Consider the following 18,787-nt stretch of genomic DNA (forward strand, 5'->3'; position numbering starts at 1 on the left):
CTAATATAAATACCACAAAGAATCCTGCAAACTAAAGGGAGCACAATCTATCCCAGAAATCCCTGCAGAACGTGGTTTAGCAGAGCAGGCCTGCAATGTCACCTTGCTTGGCACCCTGCTTCTGAAATTTAGAGTGCCTTATGATGCTAGTAGTAGTGATGCTTTTCTAGAAGGGAAGATTTCTGATTTCCAGTTTCTTGGTTTGTATTTACACTTTCTATCTTCATATTAAATCACAGCCGTTTCTTGGATGTATTTCTCTTGTGCTTTAACATGGATGTAAGTAGAAAATCCCAAAATTGCACAAATTCTGTGAGCAGCAAAGAGTGCACTTTTTTCCTAATGTAACATCACAGGAAAGTCTCAGGGCATTTTAAATGAAGATGAAAATGTTTAATTCTGCATACAGAAAATGCTTTCAAGTGAAACATAGAATGCAAAGAAAGTGTTCCTTCCCCAGAGTTGTGGCCTTGCAGCCTCTCTGAAGGCCCAGGAGTGAGTCACAAGGACAGTTTGAATGATGTTTTGTTGCTGTATTTGTTAGAATAATTATATGCTGCCATGTTAGCAGAAGGAGGTTACCATATGGAAGAAGCAGCTAGGGGTAAGTGGATATTCAAGACAGTTGTAAGCTTTATAGAAGCTGTGTTTGACCTGCAGGATAGTCTAAGTTTTTGGATCCAGGTGGGTGACCCTGTGTCCATCCTGGTGCAGGTTTCAACTTAGAGCCTTGTTGTGTCTTAAGGACTAGTGCCTTAATGCATACAAGGGCACTTTCATTGCAAACTTCAGGGCTTAAAGTGCACCCACAGTGTGGTTGGATTGGTTGTACTTTGAGGTTTTTTCTGTGTGGTACAATGACTTTTTCATCCCCCTTTTCCAACTTAGGATCCTGGCACAAATTTCTGTACTCTTCTTAAGCAAATATGTGGCTTCTTGGCACCAATGCAAAACTTCAGAACTATAATTTGATTAAAGGAAGAAAAAGGGATTTTACTTTTAGTCCTGAGAATTCTTACAGAATCTAAAGCTAAGTGGGGAAGAAAAATGTGAGAAAAGGACCCAAACTTAGAGAAATTAGCGCCACCAGCTCCTTACAATAAATGTGATTTTGGAAAGTTCAAATATTCATCATCATATTCCACCAAGCAGCCAGCCCAAAACATAATGCATTATAATTCCAAGTGTTGCTAGTATTCCATTTTTATCTGTTGTTTACAGTGTGAAAACCAAGCCCAGTTTTGCATCCTTACACAAGGACCATGTTGCAACATCTTTCTCACGTGCACTGTGACATAAGGAATTATTCACATAATCAGATGATGGCCTTCCTATTTCCTCAGGCCTTTTTGCCCTGAAAAGGTGACTCTCACTTTTAGAGTGCTAACTTTGAGTAGCAGCATACAGCAAAAATACATTATTTTTTAATTTTTAAAAATTAATACTGTCTGTGCAACATAATCATGCATGAATTGACAGGGACTGTTAGAATTACAGTGTCTCATCAGTCAGAAGCCTTGAATTCACACCAGCAGGTAACTGAATTAATGGACCTCAGTTTTGTAAAACAGTTAAATAATGGCAGCATTGTGCCCAATATCTGCAGGTAGAATAAATATGAGTTTTCTTCTTCTGAAAGTATCGAAATATTTGCTGAGATCTTAATGTCTGTGGCTTCAAAAGCTGAGAGTAAAGAATTTTAATCTCATTGCTCACATGAGAGCAGTGAGACAAATCTCCAAATTGTTTGGCAATGTTTTTGCTATTGTTGAGCTTTTTGTCTTTTGTTTTCTTGTACTTTGTTAAAAGCTGGACCACATTCCAAGTTTATAAGTGAAGCTCTTGGATAATTTTGCACTTCTGTCTTCTGTTATTCTCAGATTCTGCTCTCACACAGTAAGTGTGTATTTCTGCTGAAGTCAATATCTTGGGGGGGAAAGTCTTTTTTTCCCAGGCCAATAGCAATCTCTCCCAACAAAAGGACACTTTTAAATTTTTTGCTATAGCAGATGCAAAGCAAAAGGATAGATGTTGGGAAAAGATATATGGTAAGATGGGTTTGAACTTCTCTGGTATGAAAGAATATTCCTAAAAAGACAAGGGGAAAATACTCACAACCCCTTTTCACTGGTTAGATTATGCCTCATCTTCTGCTGGGTCCCTGGTCCATTCTTGCCCTGTTTTATTTTCTTGAAGGTAGCTGTAGGCTACTGAAAGGCCATAAATTTTAGAGCAGCAGGAAAGGAGGGACCTTACTCTATTTAGAGACTAAACAAGGACAGAATGTTCCTCCATCTTTCTGCTTCTTTCACATGAAGTGAACATAAGAGTCTCTTTTGGACACAAAACAGGACCAAAGCATCTTTTAGTCGATACATTTCTTCATTCTGGTCCATCATATGGGTCAAAGCTGCAGAGCTTTCAAGCTGTAATGAAATAGTCTTTCAACATTGTTGGGCCTAAAGCAGAATATTGATGTCCTTGGCTTTAGAGGAGGGAAGGACAGTCTCCTCAGATGGAATCTCTGATACTGTTGTGACTTTTAGATAATTTTTAGAGATTCTCTACATCCATAGCTTCAAGTTAAATCCCTGTGTTGTTCCCAGACAATCCTCTCTCAGTCTGTAGCTTCTTCCAGGGCTTTTCAGTTATAACATGCTCTGGCAGAGCAGAAAGAGGAGGGAGTTGTACCTTCAATGTCATCCAGGCCCGCAGCAGCTGTGGAGGAGGAAAGACTCAAACTGCAAAGTATCAGAACTGGAATTGAACCCTGATAGCCAGGTCTGCCTGTCATCTCACCATTATTGTAATCACAACACATTTCTGCAGCTGAATGTCAGGTAGAAGGAGAGGTTAGATTAAGGTGCATTCCCAAAAAAAATGAACACACCATCTTAAGTTAGAGACAATACTGACAAAACAAGGATCAGCTTTAGCTGGAATGTGGGTATTTGCTGGAAAAGAGTGAATGAAACACGAATCAAATTCTACCCAGAGTTTGCAAATCAAAGAACTACTGAATTGCAAGTGATTTTTTTCAAAGGACTGCAAGAATTTCTACCAGATTACCAAGGGACTTCTGTCTCATGGTGAATTACAAGCAGAAGACAGGTGCAGGCATTGATTTGACTAAAATATTCAGTTTGAGACACAGTGGAACTTCCTGCTGTTTGGTTAGAATTCCTTGTCCTAAATCACAAGCAGTTCCTCCTCTTTCACTTAATCCCAAAGGGATTGTTACAGCAGTGGACACTGAGTAAGTGAGCACATTATCAGTCAGTTCATCCAATAAGTACCCCTTCTGCTATCTGTGCATGAACAGAAGGGAGTGAGTCAAAGCTGAACAAAGAATTACAGTGCTCTTGGAATTCAGCCTACAATCCTTCCAAATAATGCCACCTTTACTCCAGTAGGAGTTCTGTTGTAAGTTGGAGTAAATTTTGCTCCTCCGCTAAGGTAAGCTGCAGGACTTGTGCCAGGTGTTGCAAAGACCATTAATACATTTTCTCATCTTGCAACTGTTGTTTGTTGTGTTCTAAGGCTGAATTTGTTTTCAGTATTTTTTTCAGTGCAATATTTGCAACTTCCAGTACTGCTTCAATGCCCCAACTTGTAATATTTTGCAGAAATGAAGGGGCTGAGAGCAGGTATGTATGTATATGGCATTAGCATATAGTAATGGTATGTTTTATGACATGGGTGAGAGCTACTAAGAAATTGGCTTGTAATTCTTCAGGCATTCCCCACAAAGACTACTGCTGTGAGTCACCCCACTGAGATGGGCAGGATCAGACCTTGCTCCCATGGTATTTGTCCAGTTGTCTTCTCTTTAGAGAAGCTGCTGGTGGTGACACAGATGTGCTGGACTGGTCACTGGCCTTGTTTCAATTTCAGATATGGAGCTGTGGCTTTCAGACAGCTGGAGATGAAAGGAATGTGCACCTTTCACATCTCAGCTGAGAGGCTACACCAGGATATGTTTGAGATGATTTCAGGGTGAGCAGCCACCAGCAGCATTTTGTTGCCTGTAGTGTGCCACACAAGCAGGTGGTGTGGTTCTACTCTGAGCTGGGGAAATTGTGTTGGTTCTGCTGCAAGATTCTCATGTCACACCATCCTCTGCCACAACAAAACACCAGCAAATGTCTTGGCACAGAGAAGGATAAAGTTCTTTCCTGAGGTGAGGGAAGGGAACTTGCCCCACCCTGATGATATTGTTTGAGCTTCAAAAGAGCCTCTCTTTGAGACTTCTTAATGTTTCTTGGTAAATTGAGGTGCTGCACAGAGCAATTAGAGACCAGACCTCAAGGCAGAAATGTTTAATCCTTATTTTTAGCACCTTGCATTTTTTGAGTGCATCCCATAGAGTGAAGTAGGTTAGTAAATAAAATAAAGACAGGAGAATGTAGGCATAAAAATAAATAATTTTGTCATAAGCAGATGATACACTTGTATTAAAGCCAGATGAGATGCAAAGATATTGTAGCATGAAAGCTAAATGTCTCTTGGAGCAGTTCCCCCTGAGCATAGTTATATCTGAATTTAGGGATCACAGTACACTCTGAGAAGACAGAAGTTTCTTTTCCTTGCTTCAAATGAACTTACCTGTTTTGCATGTAAAAGCAGGATATTTACAGTTTCTGCACTCTGATGAAGTGCTCTTAATTCTTAAATCCATTGAAATGTTGGTTTTGATAGATAGGCTACATGTGCTCAAGAGAGTTATTTAAATAACTTATATAAGGAGACCTTTCTTGAAAATCTCTGTGTATGTAACAGATGGATATTACTGCTCTGTAAAGTAGATGATGATTTCCCAGGCACTCAGATTTGGGAAATCTTGCTTTTGTTCCTTATTCCTGTGAAGAGACAAAGCCTAACACTGACTTGGGAACCCTGCAGTGCATAAGCAATCCTACCAGACTGGAATTATTAGTAGACAGAGACCTCTGGTGGAAATTGTTCAGTACTTCAGGGAAATACAGATCTGTATTTTGGAACAAAGCTTGGAAAACCCCCCTGGTGAGAAAGGTCAGAGGCCTGGGAAGGACTACATTAACAGCAGCATTGATATTTTTTATGTGGCTTTTCTCTCTGTCCTTTCTAGCAGAGCTGCATTACACTCTTTAAAGAAAATAAACAACCTAACTTGGATCTGTAGACAAGTACAACAATGGCAACCCTCCAAGCAGCCTATGGGAAGCAGCAGTCCATTTGACCCAGCAGTGCCTTGGCAGACAGCAGTGTGTCCGTGGTGTTGGTGACAGCTGTGCTGGGGCACACCTTTGGCTAACACAGGGACCCTAGGGAGAAGAGAAAGTCCAAGTGGCCAAGTCCTGACATCTGCACCATGGTACAGCACCAACACGTGCTGAGGAGCTTCAGAGAGAGCCATTCCCTGCATCAACAAATGATCAGTGAGATGCTGAAGCCACAATTCCTGTGCTAGTCTGTCCTGCAGAAGCTTCCTCATGGATATTTTCCTTTATCAATAGTTGTGCTTTTGGACACAATGGACAGATTGCAGTACAGTGTCAGCGCCTCAGCTCACAGCAGGTTCAATGAAGCTAAAGCAGGGCTTGACCCAATAGTTTTTCCCAGTAGTTTGCAAAATTTGGTAGCTGTCATAAGCATTGGCCTCCTCTTTCTGAAAAGGAAACTGCTTTTGCTGTGGGACAGCAGGAGAGCAAAAAGAACAGCAAAGCCCTCAAGGTTCAACAACTGTCCACCACACACAATGCTGAAGAGTCCCAAGTTCATCTCTTTACAACAGGATTCAAGCTTAAAAATACAGGAACTCTTCTGAAAATCCAACTCACAAGCATGTGCATTATTTTCTCCCCAAATCTATAAGAATTTACAACAAAAATGTCTAGAAGTGTAAGCTGATCAGTCAGTACATTGGTACAGAGCTACAAGCAGTATAATCAATGCAATTTGGAGTAAATTATGCTGTAAAATGGCCCCTGTGAAAAGTTTAGAAGTTAATGGAAAGATTTCTACTGCCTTCAAGTTTTTGGTCATGCTCAAAGAGAGCATCTCCACCAGCTGCATAGTACACATACATTGTAGATGCATTTCAGCAGTTTCCCTGGACATTTACAACTGCAGTTTTCTCTGCTTTAAACTCAGCAGAGTGTAGCTGGTGGCCATGTGTACATGGAATGGTGGTGTACTTTTCAATGTGAGTGACAGTTTGACAGACATCTTGTAGAGGTTGGGATATTAGTTTCTAAACTTAAGCTTCTCAGTGGAATTCCCATTTTTCTTTAAAAAAAAAATCTGCAAAAAGTTTCTTGTCTTATCCTCAGACCAAAGCCCAGTTTAGGAATCTCAGTTTGGTAGTATTTTATAGTTCCCTTGGTTAATGTTTCTATCAGTTAATTTTCATACAAACACATTCTTGCTCCTGCTGACACAGTCAATACTGAATACTTGTGAACTAGTTCAGTTCACACACGTCTTTATTTAGAGAATACCAAGAGTCGCATACTTTCTTCTAAAAGAAAAAATCAGATAATCTTGGCCTAAAGCTCTCTCATCCAGCAGCCAACCACAAACTCCAGCCTCTGTATGTAACTGCTTGTACAAAATTCCTTCTCACTCAGTTTTCGGACTTCAGTTCTGCCTCATTATTTGAGAAACCACTTCTCACACTAATCCTAGATATATCTTAGGAATTCCTGGGCTGCTTGACTTGATTTTCAGAAGAAACTATGGGTTTTACAATTTTTGTCTTACACAAAGAGGCCATTGACCCAGGTGCTGATATTTAATTATGTCCTCTAATACCTCCTTCCTAAAACATTGTTTGACTTTTCATGGATCTACACTAACACTAGTTTTCTGTGGTAGATAGAATATGCAGCCTGGAATACTTAAAATAAAAAGAATGTATTCCCTAAAATACAGAGTTGCATTCATATCGATTAGTTTCCCTGTCATGCCAGAATAAATCACTCAAAACTATTTTACATTATTTCTCACTAGTAATAAATAGAATTCACACTGTGATAATGCTTGCTGTGATATTAGGCCTGAATATTGTTCATTTCTCCAGATACCATCAGTTTTTATAACCTGTCTGTACTTAAATTTTGTGACAAACATTTGTCACAGGCATAGGCTCCACTGGGCTGTGTTACACATGTGCAGAACAAATTTTTTAAATTTTTCATATACTCCACCATAACATTTTCAAAACCATGTCTTTACTGAGTTTTCTACTGCTTATTCCTGTGAGCATTCAGATCTGCATTGACATTTTTGGTAACTTAAGTACCATGGTGGCCATTTTAGTGTCAAAGGAGAAAAATTAATATAAGATGTTCCAAGTGCTTGGTTTCCATGTCATCCTCAGAAAATATTCTAAAAGGTTGAGTAATTCAAACTGAAAATAATTAGAGCATTTTTTGGCATTACAATCAATGTTCATAAAGAAACGTGGCCAGCTTAGGATGTCAGTACAAAGCAGCAAATTGGCTCCATTATTTTACAGAGGATCAAGCACTAGGCAGAAGTTTACTTACATCATTGTGCTCAACTCTGATGAAATAATTGAGATTGCAGATGGAAGGAACATGTAGCCCATCAAATTCTTCTAAATACCCATTTTTAATAGTATTTTTACCTGTTATGCACATCATTAGCATTGTAAGGAAAGCAAGAGTCATAGTACATATATTCCTGAAAGTAAGCCAGCTTTAGAGAAAGCCAACATTATCTTCCTTTCACCCTACAAATAAGAGGATTAGAAGTACAACGGAAAGCAAGAATGTTTAGAAAGCCTTGGAGGCCACTTTAAAGTGTATGTATGTTACAAATGATCACAGAAGTGAATATTAAAAGATACATAGCTGAATTTCGAAATTGTAGAGGTTTTGGCAAGCAAGTAAGAAGCCCTTTTCACATAGTGTCATCTGTTTTTACTTTTACACTAAAACAGCCCTGCAGTATCCTTTTAAATAGTGCAGGAGCCCTCAGCTGGGCCTCCCTGACTTATAGTACAAAACCCACCAAAAGATAGGAAAACCTTACCCTCTCCATAGCAGGAGCCATGGGCCAAGAGTGCATGTGTGTATGCCATAATATAGGGCGGAGCTGTGGGATTTGTGTAAGTTTTACAGATGAGAAATTAAGCCAGTTTTGTCACCATATTGACACCTTCTCCTAGATGAAGAATTCAGACCAACCCAAAAACAAAAGCCCAGCACTGGAACTTCAAAATTGAATAAATTAACATTTTAAAAGCAAACCTATCCCCAGCAGTCTTGTTAGCCAGGAAAGGGAGGACTCCACTAAATCCAGTAGAGATTCAGCTGTTGACACTGCCCAGCCATATCCCAATGCACAGTGACACAAAGTCAAGGGATGGCATCTTCAGCCTTTTGAAGTAACAGTGTCTACATTGTCTCCATGGGCTGTTTCAAATGGAGATGTCTCTACTGCAGCATTCATTCTACTCAGTCATTTATTTCTGGAGTTTCCTGTAGGACATCTGAGTGATTCAGTCAGTATATGGATAGACAGTGACAATACAGCTCCAGGCCTTAGGGGCATCACAGCATAACCCAGAGTCCCATCAACTGCAGTAATAATTGTACATGTTCTGACCTGGCTTCTGCTCACTTCTGCAGCAGCAGCTCCAAATGCCACTGCCCATTCCATGGAAGACTGGAGCTGACCATGCTGTGTGGTGAGGCAGCAGCCTTTGACTTGCCTAACAATGAACATGCCATGAATCTGAAAGCAAATATTTAGTTGCTCAAAGCCCTAGTTTTTAAGTGTTTGAATCACAAGCTTCCAACAAATGAGCTTGCATGAGTGCTTCACTAAAAAATGAGGGAATTGGAGCATTTGTCCTTAATCCAAACCAGAGTGGTTACTGACATAAGGACACTTGTAAAGGATCAAAGCTATTGCCAAAAAAAAAGGGGGGGATGAGGGGTGTAGTTAAAAGAGAGGGTACAGCAGTATCCTCATTCCAACTTTTTTGTCTGGAAAACAGTGAGAGAGACTGCACATAAACATTTTTATTGTCATGTCACACGATGGTGCTGCATTGAAGGTGATAGATTTCCTAGCAAATGTTTTTGTGGAAAGGCAAACATGCGGCAGAGTGAGCTACTAGGACCTTTGGACCTTGCCAGCCCCCCAGAAATGCTGGGGATCTGTGAGGACCAGTAGTTTCCTTACAGTGTGAGTGTGTGAGAAAGTGAGTTCACATGCAGTGAAATAAAGGAATGTCTGAGGCTTTACATGTGTGTATATACTTCACTGCATACCACTTTACATCATATATATACACACAGTTTAAACAACATGTAGTATAAATTTCATCTACCAGTTTTTCATTAGTAGTCTATAAATGTGCAGGACTACATAGTATTTTTAAGGCTGGAATTCTGTCCAGAGAACTCGGAAGCAGGATCTTGCTGGTTGTGCAAGAGTGCAGTGAGCATTTATGGGAGCTTTGCACTCAGCAGGCTTGTGTGAGTGTGTTTCCTTTCATTGCCTTGTGCAGCAGAGAACTGGGTACACCAGATACACAGTGGCCAAATTATTTCTTGTATTGCCCTCAGCAAAGTTGCACCAAGACAGGGCCATTTGGTCTATTGACCTTTGTTACAACTACAATTATTGTAAACTACATATTTGCTGAAAAATTAATTCCTTGCTTTAATTTGACACTTTATTAACCTGAGGAAATTAACACAAACTACAACCATCTTTTTCCTGTTAATTTGAAGTCCCATTGCTGAAACAGACAAACAAATTGCACAAAGTTTATATAATGGCCAGTACTAGATGTAAAATAACTTACAGCTTGTGGTTATAGAACAGACTGCTGTTACTTGTTTATATTACTGCCTTGAATCTCAATTCTTCTTATCCTCTGTTAACAATGTTAATTTTATGTTATGTGGACAATACTGACATGCATGTAAATAGTTTATATTGGTTTGAATCCTTTTATATTAGATGCTGAATTCTATATCCTATGGGTTCCCTAAGCTACAACTGTAAGGTAAAAACTGTCCTGGAAGACTGGGAGTGAGAAGAGGACACTGCATGGGAAAGCAAACTGCAGCTCATTTCAGTTTCATACTATTGCTGCCTGAGATTTTTCCTTCACACAGACGTATGGAAAAGTTGATCTTTTCCTGTAGCAGGTCAAAAAAAAAAACCAAAAACATGTAGGTCCAGAGCTCTGCTTAAACTGAGGCTTGTGGGGCAGCACACTTTAACTAGAGGTCTGTGGTGCCTAACCACTTGTATCAACTCTTGCCTTTCTACCCATCTTCTGCTAGCCATGCTCCAGAAGTTCACTGTTGATCACTGGATGGCAAAAAGCAGCTGTGAATGTTCAGACTACTTCTCCTGTTTAGGCACCATGGCCCACTTGGCAACAAACTCTGACTTCTATCTTCAGAGGGCTAGCAGCTGCCCAGCAGAGAAGCTGCCAGGCCCATGAAGCTGCAGAGGGAGGATGCAGACCAGCAATTAACAAAGGCCTTACATGAATGGACAGAAGATTTGGGTTTCACTTTTGGTCCCAAAGTTCCTGCTCAGCTCTGGACTGGCATTATGCCCTTTGAAAGTTTTAGTGGGAGGTTTGCCTGATTAAGATAGGAGAATCATGTCCAGTGGGAGTAGCAGTCTATTAATACCTCTCCCTTATAAGACTATCCTTGCCAATTCTGTTTGGCTGCTTCATCTCATGACATTCACTTTGACTTTCTTAATACTAACCAGCCTAAATATTTTATGTTTGTCTTCCAGCAATATACTCAGTCCTTTGCTGTCTCTATTCACTGAAGATCGGTTATAATTTTTCTTCTGAAACATTGTATTTCTCTGAGCTGCAGTGGGAAGGTTTGAACTGGGGTTCATGTTCAGTAAGATAGCATCCACTTAAATGTGACAGCTAAGGAAGAATATAAGTAAATGGACAGAAACAAGCCATTTCCTTATGAAGCCTCTTAGTTCTAATTACATAGTAATGCTGTCACTTGTCTAGAAATAGCTATGTTTCCTGGCTTATAATGTCATCTCTCCAAATAATCCACATCTGCTAGGATGTGTATTATTTTGCAATATTTATAATTCTATTTTAATATTTATATTATATTTATATTGCAATTTTACATTTTAGCAACTCTGTTTTTCAGTGATACAAATCAAGAGCAACTTCACTACATCAAATTAGGTAAAGTGGCACAAACAGCAGCAGAAAAGACCTCTGACTTCCAAGAGACCTAGTGCATATTGGCTGTTTGCTAGCAAGTGCAGTAGCCCTGATTTTTCATTGTAGTATTTATTATTTATAAACGTGTAACTTTTCAAACTCAGAAGAAGAGGCCTTCTTTGAAGAGGGCAGTGTTGAAAAAAACAAAGTCAGACTGTGGGGAAAAAGATACATTATACAACAAAGGCTCACTGAAACACTGGGCAAGGTAATATTAATTATACATTTTAATCTTAATTGTTATTATTAAGCATACTAACTAACTTCCTTTCCTCCTCCACAACTTACTCCTGACCTTTTAAGCCTCTGTACCACTTAATTCCAGGCTCTGATGCCAACCCTCACTCATTAGAGGTGTGGTAGACCTAATCAGCTATCCTAGGTTTTCTGGGAGAGATGGAGTTTTGAGAAAGGAATTCAAAAGAAATGAGGTTACAATTCTTAAAAGGACGTCATGAGCAGGAGTACAGATCTCTGAGAGACAAATAGGTGAGCAGGATATTAGGTTTGGTTAATGGAGAAACAATCAACATGTGGCTGCCACATGACAAGATGTAAGTAGGAAGGGGCAGACTCACAGGCCATCACAAGAAACATGATCTGGAGGTAGAGGCTATGTGGAATGTGTGAAGAAATGTGCTTTTAAGAAGTTCTCATGGGAAGCAGCTGGAACCAGTTCTTGCATTGTGCAGAGTGGTGTGCTGATCTTTAAGGGTACACCACAAGGTTTAAGCAATAGCATGTCAGACAAAGTGTGGTGGTGGTGGTGGATTCAGCCACTTTGGTCCCTGCATCCCAGCTTCCCATGTGCCTTGGAGAGGAAAGGAATGGCTGCCCAGGGAACTGTGTCTTTATTTGTTGGGAATGATGAAGGGAGAGAAGGTAACTTGCCATGTTTTCTGCCTGATCAGTGATGACTTCCCTTGCAACCCATCAGGTGTAATATCATCTATATCCACTTCCCCGGGCACTTCTTCATGCCTGTTTTCATCCTGGCACCCAAGGTGGTCATCACCCTCAGCATCACCACAACGACAGAGCCTGAGGACTCTTCTCAATGCTTCAAACCCAGCAGTATCTCAGTCCTTACCCCCAGGTCCCCTTTAGGACTCATCATCCAGGTGCCAGAGGGATGATGTATTAAGTCTGGGCAGAATGGCGCTGGTAAGGTGAAAAAAAGTTCTGGTTTTGGCTGGGATATAGTTCATTTTCTTTACAGTAGCTTTACAGTGCTGTGTTTTGGATTTGTGACCAGTGGTGCTGACCCCACAGGGATGTGTGGGACTTGGCTGCCTACTGGAGTTAACCCACAATGAAGCAGCAGCAGGATGCTCAGTCCTGTGGAGCCAAGGTGTAAAACACAGGTATGACAGGGAGAGGATGTTTCCAAGTGACTCTTGAGCAAAGCAAAGTGTTTATAAAGAATGGCCACATCCTCAAAGGCACTGCTTCACATGAACTGGAGAAAGAGGGCATGTGGATGGGAAAGGTCAAGAAAGGTCTACAGAGGTCATCTCTGGAGAAAAGTGCCTTCACAGAGATGAAAACTGCTCATGGAAAAAGGAAGACAGTGAGGTTTGGATGTGGCCTAGGTAAAAGACATGGAGGGAGATGGGCATAAGACCCAATGTAGTGATTTGAGTCACTGAGAGTTTGCAGATGTTGCCCATGGAATAGAGAAGGATGATCTGAAGAAAGTTTCAGAGGGCACATGCTAAGAGTTTTTCTGCTGATTTCAACACGGTTGGGATCATAGTCTTGTGTCATTTAGTTTGCCTTCTATTAAACTCTTGCTGATGCCAACCTATCCAGGAAGAAACTCCTGACAGATATTTTTTATTTTTTCCCTGTGATAACACACATGTATTAGACTGCAGCACAACAGATGATATTCAGGGCTTGGGTTCTGGAAGTGTGAATTCTTGAGCAATAGGCACATCCCATCATCAAATCCTGCTGCTCTTGAGAGGGGTTTTATGGTGCAAAGCAGCAGCAATCTCCAGAAATTGCATGCTAGCTGCATTATTTCTTTTTGTTTCCTGCCTTCTGACACTGTCATTCAGGTGATACAAAAGTGAAGTTACAAATCTCCTTATATAAATATGTTCTGTTGTCCATGTTGGGATGTAATTATTCATTAATTCACATTTCAAAAGGCATTTTGATGAATGTACCAGAGGGCATGTGATAGAAATCCTTTTCTCCAGTATTTATGAGGGGAAACTAGGATGGGGTAAGTGTCACGAATCTGGCACTAAATTTATTGTTCTTGTCAACTCTCAACATACTTCTCACCCAATAAATCTCTTAGACTTTAGACAGCACATCTGAAATATTTGTCCAGAGGAGAAATATCTGTTGCAGGTTTTCTTTCTTAGGTATTATGGCTTTATAGTTTTAAAGGTGAAGTGTCTCACCTGGTCATTTGAAGAAGGATTTTATAGATTAGCAATCAAGTGGAAATGAGAGTCACTAGTTTCATTGCAATGAATAATATCTATAACAAACACATAGAATTATGGGAACAGCAAAGTAAATTGTGCAACTTCTGTCCATCAAGATAATCTTCATAGCATGCAAAATGCTTTTGGAAGAACTAGAGTTTTATGAGTGTTTCTCAATAAATGGCTGCTAAAACATTTCACATGCCACAAGAGAAAATTCAAGCAGTGAAGTTGCAAAGTCAGGTAGTTAATGTTGGGAAATACTCAGGTTGCTGGAAAGGTTTGTGATACAATCTTTAAAAACTTCCTTCTGATTTGTTTATTTTTTTCCCCCACAGAAAATCTCAGGCTGGTTTCCACTGAAGAGACTGGTAAGTCATAAAGTCCAATACCTTTGAATTGAGTGTGGATTTCCACATAAGCTGATGAGCTAACTGACAGCACAGTGACAGGTCATTAGTCTTTGTATGGAGAACTTGCCAGCAGAGAATGAGATGTACTGGGCTACAGAATTTTGTTAGATGATGTGCAGGTTTTCTTGATTTATACTCAGATACACTGAAATCTTTGTGTTCTTATACACATGTCTGCTTTTACCTTTCTTTCTTAATCCCTTTCTGCTTTTCTCACATCCTTTCCAGGCTTTAGTTCCTGTTTCCCTTGCAGCTTTCCCCAGTTCTCTCATGGAGAGCCATTTTTTCCTCTCATGAGCTTTGCTTCCACAGTCATCTCCAGCATGAGCTGAATCACATTCACTTTAGCCTAGAGCATGTTTAGTCCAGACAGAACATGAGGCTTGTTTATTAATCGCTGTTGAGTGTGTACAAATGCTTTTCAGACACTTAAAACTCAGCTATGTTTATATGGTACCTGGAAATTTGATAATTTTACAATTATTTCTTTTACTGTCATTGTCAGAAGAGTTTTGATTCATTGAAAATTTCAATTCTAATAGTTAAATTATGAAAGATATGCTAGAAACTAGAAACAGAGGTTTGAGTTGGAACATGTTAAGCAGCACTGACTGTAGGCATCTTTTGCCTGCTGTAGCTTTAGCTGAAATGCCTGTAGAGAATAAGGAATGGCAGCAATGCATACTTGCTAATAACATTTCCATCCCATACAAACCTTTCCATCTTCAAGTGGAAAGCTCCCAGTCAGAGAGAAAGTTAATTTTAACTGAAGTACTTCTATCTCTTCTGCCTCTAGGATAGGTGTTCACACCTCTGCAACATGTAAAGCAATCACCTTAAAGATTGTCTAATTTAATATGATTAGGAGTGTATAACATAAGAAGATTCATGAAACTGGGTATAGATAACTTGCTCCAGCTATGATACATGCCCTTCTCCCTTCTAAGCTTATTAAAGAGAAAGCTTGAGATCCCCTGGTGAGCTTCTTATCTCCAGTAATTAAGAATATCCTAATGGGCATGGTAAGTGGCTTTCTTTGCATGTTGGGATGGACATAAACCATCATGGCCTCTTTCTGCCTCACATGAAGTAGCTCTGTGATTTCAGACAGAGCTCTCAGACATGTCTTGCACAGGGGGATGGTTCAGTTGTGACTCAGAACAATTTCCTATTAAAATATTTAACAGAGAAGCACTACTTTACCGTGGTCTCATAGGCAAAATACTAATCATGGTAATCATTACTGACACATTTTTACATACAGGAAAAGGAAATGCAGAAGGAAAGAGAATTATATCAGCCACAGGTAGGTAAGTAAAAATAAATAGTTTTATTTCATTATCTAACAGTAAAGTTGATTGTACAGATGGCCATGCTGCAGAACACTTTCAGTCTGATCTCAGAAGATATTTCAGCAGGGAAAGCAAAAATTGTAAGGTGGTCAGGGACAGAATGTTAGAGGCAAATGTAATAATCCACATGGCTTCGACAGACACAATATAGGCAGCTTCTCAAAAAATGGCAAGTGCAGGAAACCAGCATGAACAGGATTCACATTCCAGACTGTCTGCATGCAAACAGGTGTGTGCAAAACCATGGTCATGGAGTATTTAATGCATAACTTAGGTATGTTTAAAAATTTATTCAGGACTTTGGAAGGTTTTTTTGAAATTAGGTCGTTTTTGTCCACATGCTCTCTTCTTAAAGATTGATCTACACTTTCAAATCAATGAAATCCTTTTACTATGAAAGTTTTCAACCAGGAGTGTATAGTTATTCTTTTCCTCATGTGAATTGGGGGAAAATTATCAGAACTAGCTGAAAGATTCTCAATAGCTTAAGAACACTGTTTTCTGGAAATTATGGGGAAATCAAAATTCAGTAGTGTGGTGATGACTTCAGAGCAGTTATCTCAGACTCCATCTGTCCTGGGTGACTCAGGGTTTCGCTGCTGACCACACTGCTGGCCCTGCCATCTCCCTCATGGTCCTGCTGGGCCTGTCATCACAATCTCCCCTGCTCATACTCGTGTATACTGCCCTGCTCTGGGAATAGAGCACCTGGCTGGCAGAGGGGGAAGTGAGAGAGGACTTGGTATGGTCATGCTGGGCAGTTTAGGGAGAAGGAGACACCCATCCCTGCTCAGGTCTCTCTTGCTCTGTAAGGACACGGCTGCTGCTGCCTCTGTGACCTGCTGATCTTTGTGCCCAAAGCAGACCCAGCTCTTGGCTTCTGTAGACTTAGGACCTGGCCCATGTATATGCAGTACATCTATAAGCAAGCCTCTGCACCCCTCCACTCCCTGTTATGATCTGAAACTGCTCTTGAAGTGTTTGGAAGAAACTCTCGTCACTCTTCTTTTCCACTTCCATACGGAAGAAGTAGATGAACTCTCCTTTGTAAGGGAAGAGAAAGGAACAGAATACAGGTGAGCTAGCAGGAGATCTCAGGCTTTGTATGCTGTGATGAGTGGCTGAGGGGGTTATGCACACTACCAAAATCCTTTGAGTTTTGTGCCAATGTTCTTTACTTTCCTCTTAATGTGTGGAACATTTGATTTGTTTTTTCATTTGTCAGCAAGGAAATTTGCTTTTTTTCTTCTCCATCTTTTCCCAGCATCTTAACCGTAGCTTGATGGAGGAACTATCTGCAGAGTGTTTTAAGAGTTTTCAGCTGGCCAAACCTGAACAAAGTTTTTACCTTAGCAACTCATTTATTCTTTGCAGTCTATTCACAAGAAAAAGAGAGCTGCATCCTTGCATGTCCACGGGATGAATTCTCTTTGGAGCTCTAGTATATGATTATCTTCCCTGCAGACTGGAAACCCTTCACTGCATTCTCTGCAGACACCAGTGTTGGGACAGAAGGAAATACAAATGTGCACATTGCCATGAGATGTTTCAGTTCTGTATCTAGTCACTTCAAATGTTGCTATTTTGACATTAGCAATACATTGTTGTTTGGGTGTGTACATAAAGTGCAGCGTTTCCCTTTTGCAACTAACTGGCACACATCCTGCTCCTTTCTGATTTAAGGTCACTAAATAAGTTACTAGAAAGAGCTATTCATATCTGAGATGAAAAGCAAACAATGCATTAAAACAAAAGAAAAAAAAAGGCAGCTCCACCTCTCTAGTAAATATTCTGGAGGGAAGACTGAAGGCTGGTTTGGGGAGGTAATCCTGTGTGTGTAAGACAGCACATAGAATTATTCTGGAGAGAGTCAGATCAGAGTCCCAGCTTCTATAGTCAGAGATTTTATATTACATTTTTCTGAAGGGAATTAGGTATCAATTTAAGAGGATACAAAATCCTATTTGATATGAAAGTGAAAGTGAGCTGTTTGGCCAGATGTATATACTGCAGGTGGCTGCACTGGCAACCCTGTCACTGATCAGTATTTCAGAATAGGTAACAGCACTGAGCACAGTGCAGGATAATTATCTGAATGTTTATCCAGCTTTTTGGAATTCTTTTTCCATTATTAGTCTGCTACTGATACCTGAGCTAATGATTTTACAGCAGTGCTTCCACCAACAGTGAAGTGCTTATCCTTTTTTATGACCCAGAGTGAAAACTTTCTTGACTTACATACTAGCAGCAGCAGCATTTGGGCTCCAGAGCCACATCTGGGGCTACCATAAAAAACAAGTCTTCTTGGTCCTGTGCCAGCCCAGGAACAGGTGCTAGAAGAAGCATCTATTTATTTTTCTGCCATTACCAGCCATTGCAGACTGGAAGTGCTTTCTGTGGTCCATCTACTCCCTCCCCAAAATGTGACCCTAGAGTCTTCAGCCATCTATTTCCTTCTTCATCAGCAGAAACTGCCTGTGGCCAGGTGCTTTCCTTGGGAGTGGGGAAGTGTCAGCCAGAGCTGTCTCCCTAAACCCAAAGAGGACAGTTGCCGTCTTAAATGTGGGAGTGGTTGTGGAACCTATTGCTAGAGTTTCAGCCAGACCTGCAGAAAAACCTTTCCTAAACTTTGCTGCTTGTGACCCACCTGGCAGGTGCTTATCTAGTTTTACTAGATAAAGTACTTGAGTATAATAAATGTCAATAATAATTGATGTTTGAACATTACAGCTGAACTGATAACATTATGGTAAAAGCAGCAATATCTGGGATTTGTGAGTTACCAAGGCTTCCCTTCCACGGGGAAAAACTGGCATCACCTGGCAAGCAAGAGATCCCAAACACCCTGTGAGGGGACATCACCATTGTGCAGCTCCTAGGTCCATGGCTTGGTGGATGTGGGTTTTCGTTTCAAGCCGAGAAGGCAGGTGGAGGGTCAGGCAGTGGAGGAGAGGCTGGGTACAGAAACTGGGACAACCTTGTGCTTAGGAGCCAGGCTGCTGCCTAGGGTGTGCTCAGGCTGCTTGGCATGGGGAGGGCTCAGGATGGGTGTGCAAGTACCCGGAGGGGCCGGTCCGTGCTGGGCCTGGGCCTCCGTGACAGCGGGGCCAGGGCACTCCCAGGCCCAAGGGCCGGGCCCTTTTGCCCGGGGGAAGCGGGAGTGCTGCTGCCAGCCCCGGCCGGCTTCTCCTCGCCGCCCTGCCTCCATGTCGGGCGCGCATAAAGAACCATGTCATGCTTCAGCGGGGAAGGGAGGGCCGGGCGGGACTGGAGCGCTCTCTGCTCTCCTATTTTCATAGAAACCGATCTGTGTACCTAGAAAATAACAGG

At 40.9% G+C, this 18,787-nt stretch overlaps 1 protein-coding gene across 1 annotated transcript in view; it reads left to right on the top strand.

Annotated features, from left to right (window-relative positions):
• The first annotated feature begins 561 nt into the window (after positions 1-561).
• HDGFL3 (HDGF like 3) overlaps positions 562-18,787 on the top strand; it is a 59,808-nt gene continuing 41,582 nt past the window's right edge. Inside the window, exon 1 of the mRNA XM_031055893.1 lies at positions 562-604. Within this exon, the coding sequence (XP_030911753.1) occupies positions 562-604 (43 nt within the window). The remainder of the gene's footprint in view (positions 605-18,787) is intronic.

Source organism: Geospiza fortis, unplaced genomic scaffold (genome assembly GCF_000277835.1).
Source record: "Geospiza fortis unplaced genomic scaffold, GeoFor_1.0 scaffold171, whole genome shotgun sequence".
Classification (NCBI taxonomy): domain Eukaryota; kingdom Metazoa; phylum Chordata; class Aves; order Passeriformes; family Thraupidae; genus Geospiza; species Geospiza fortis.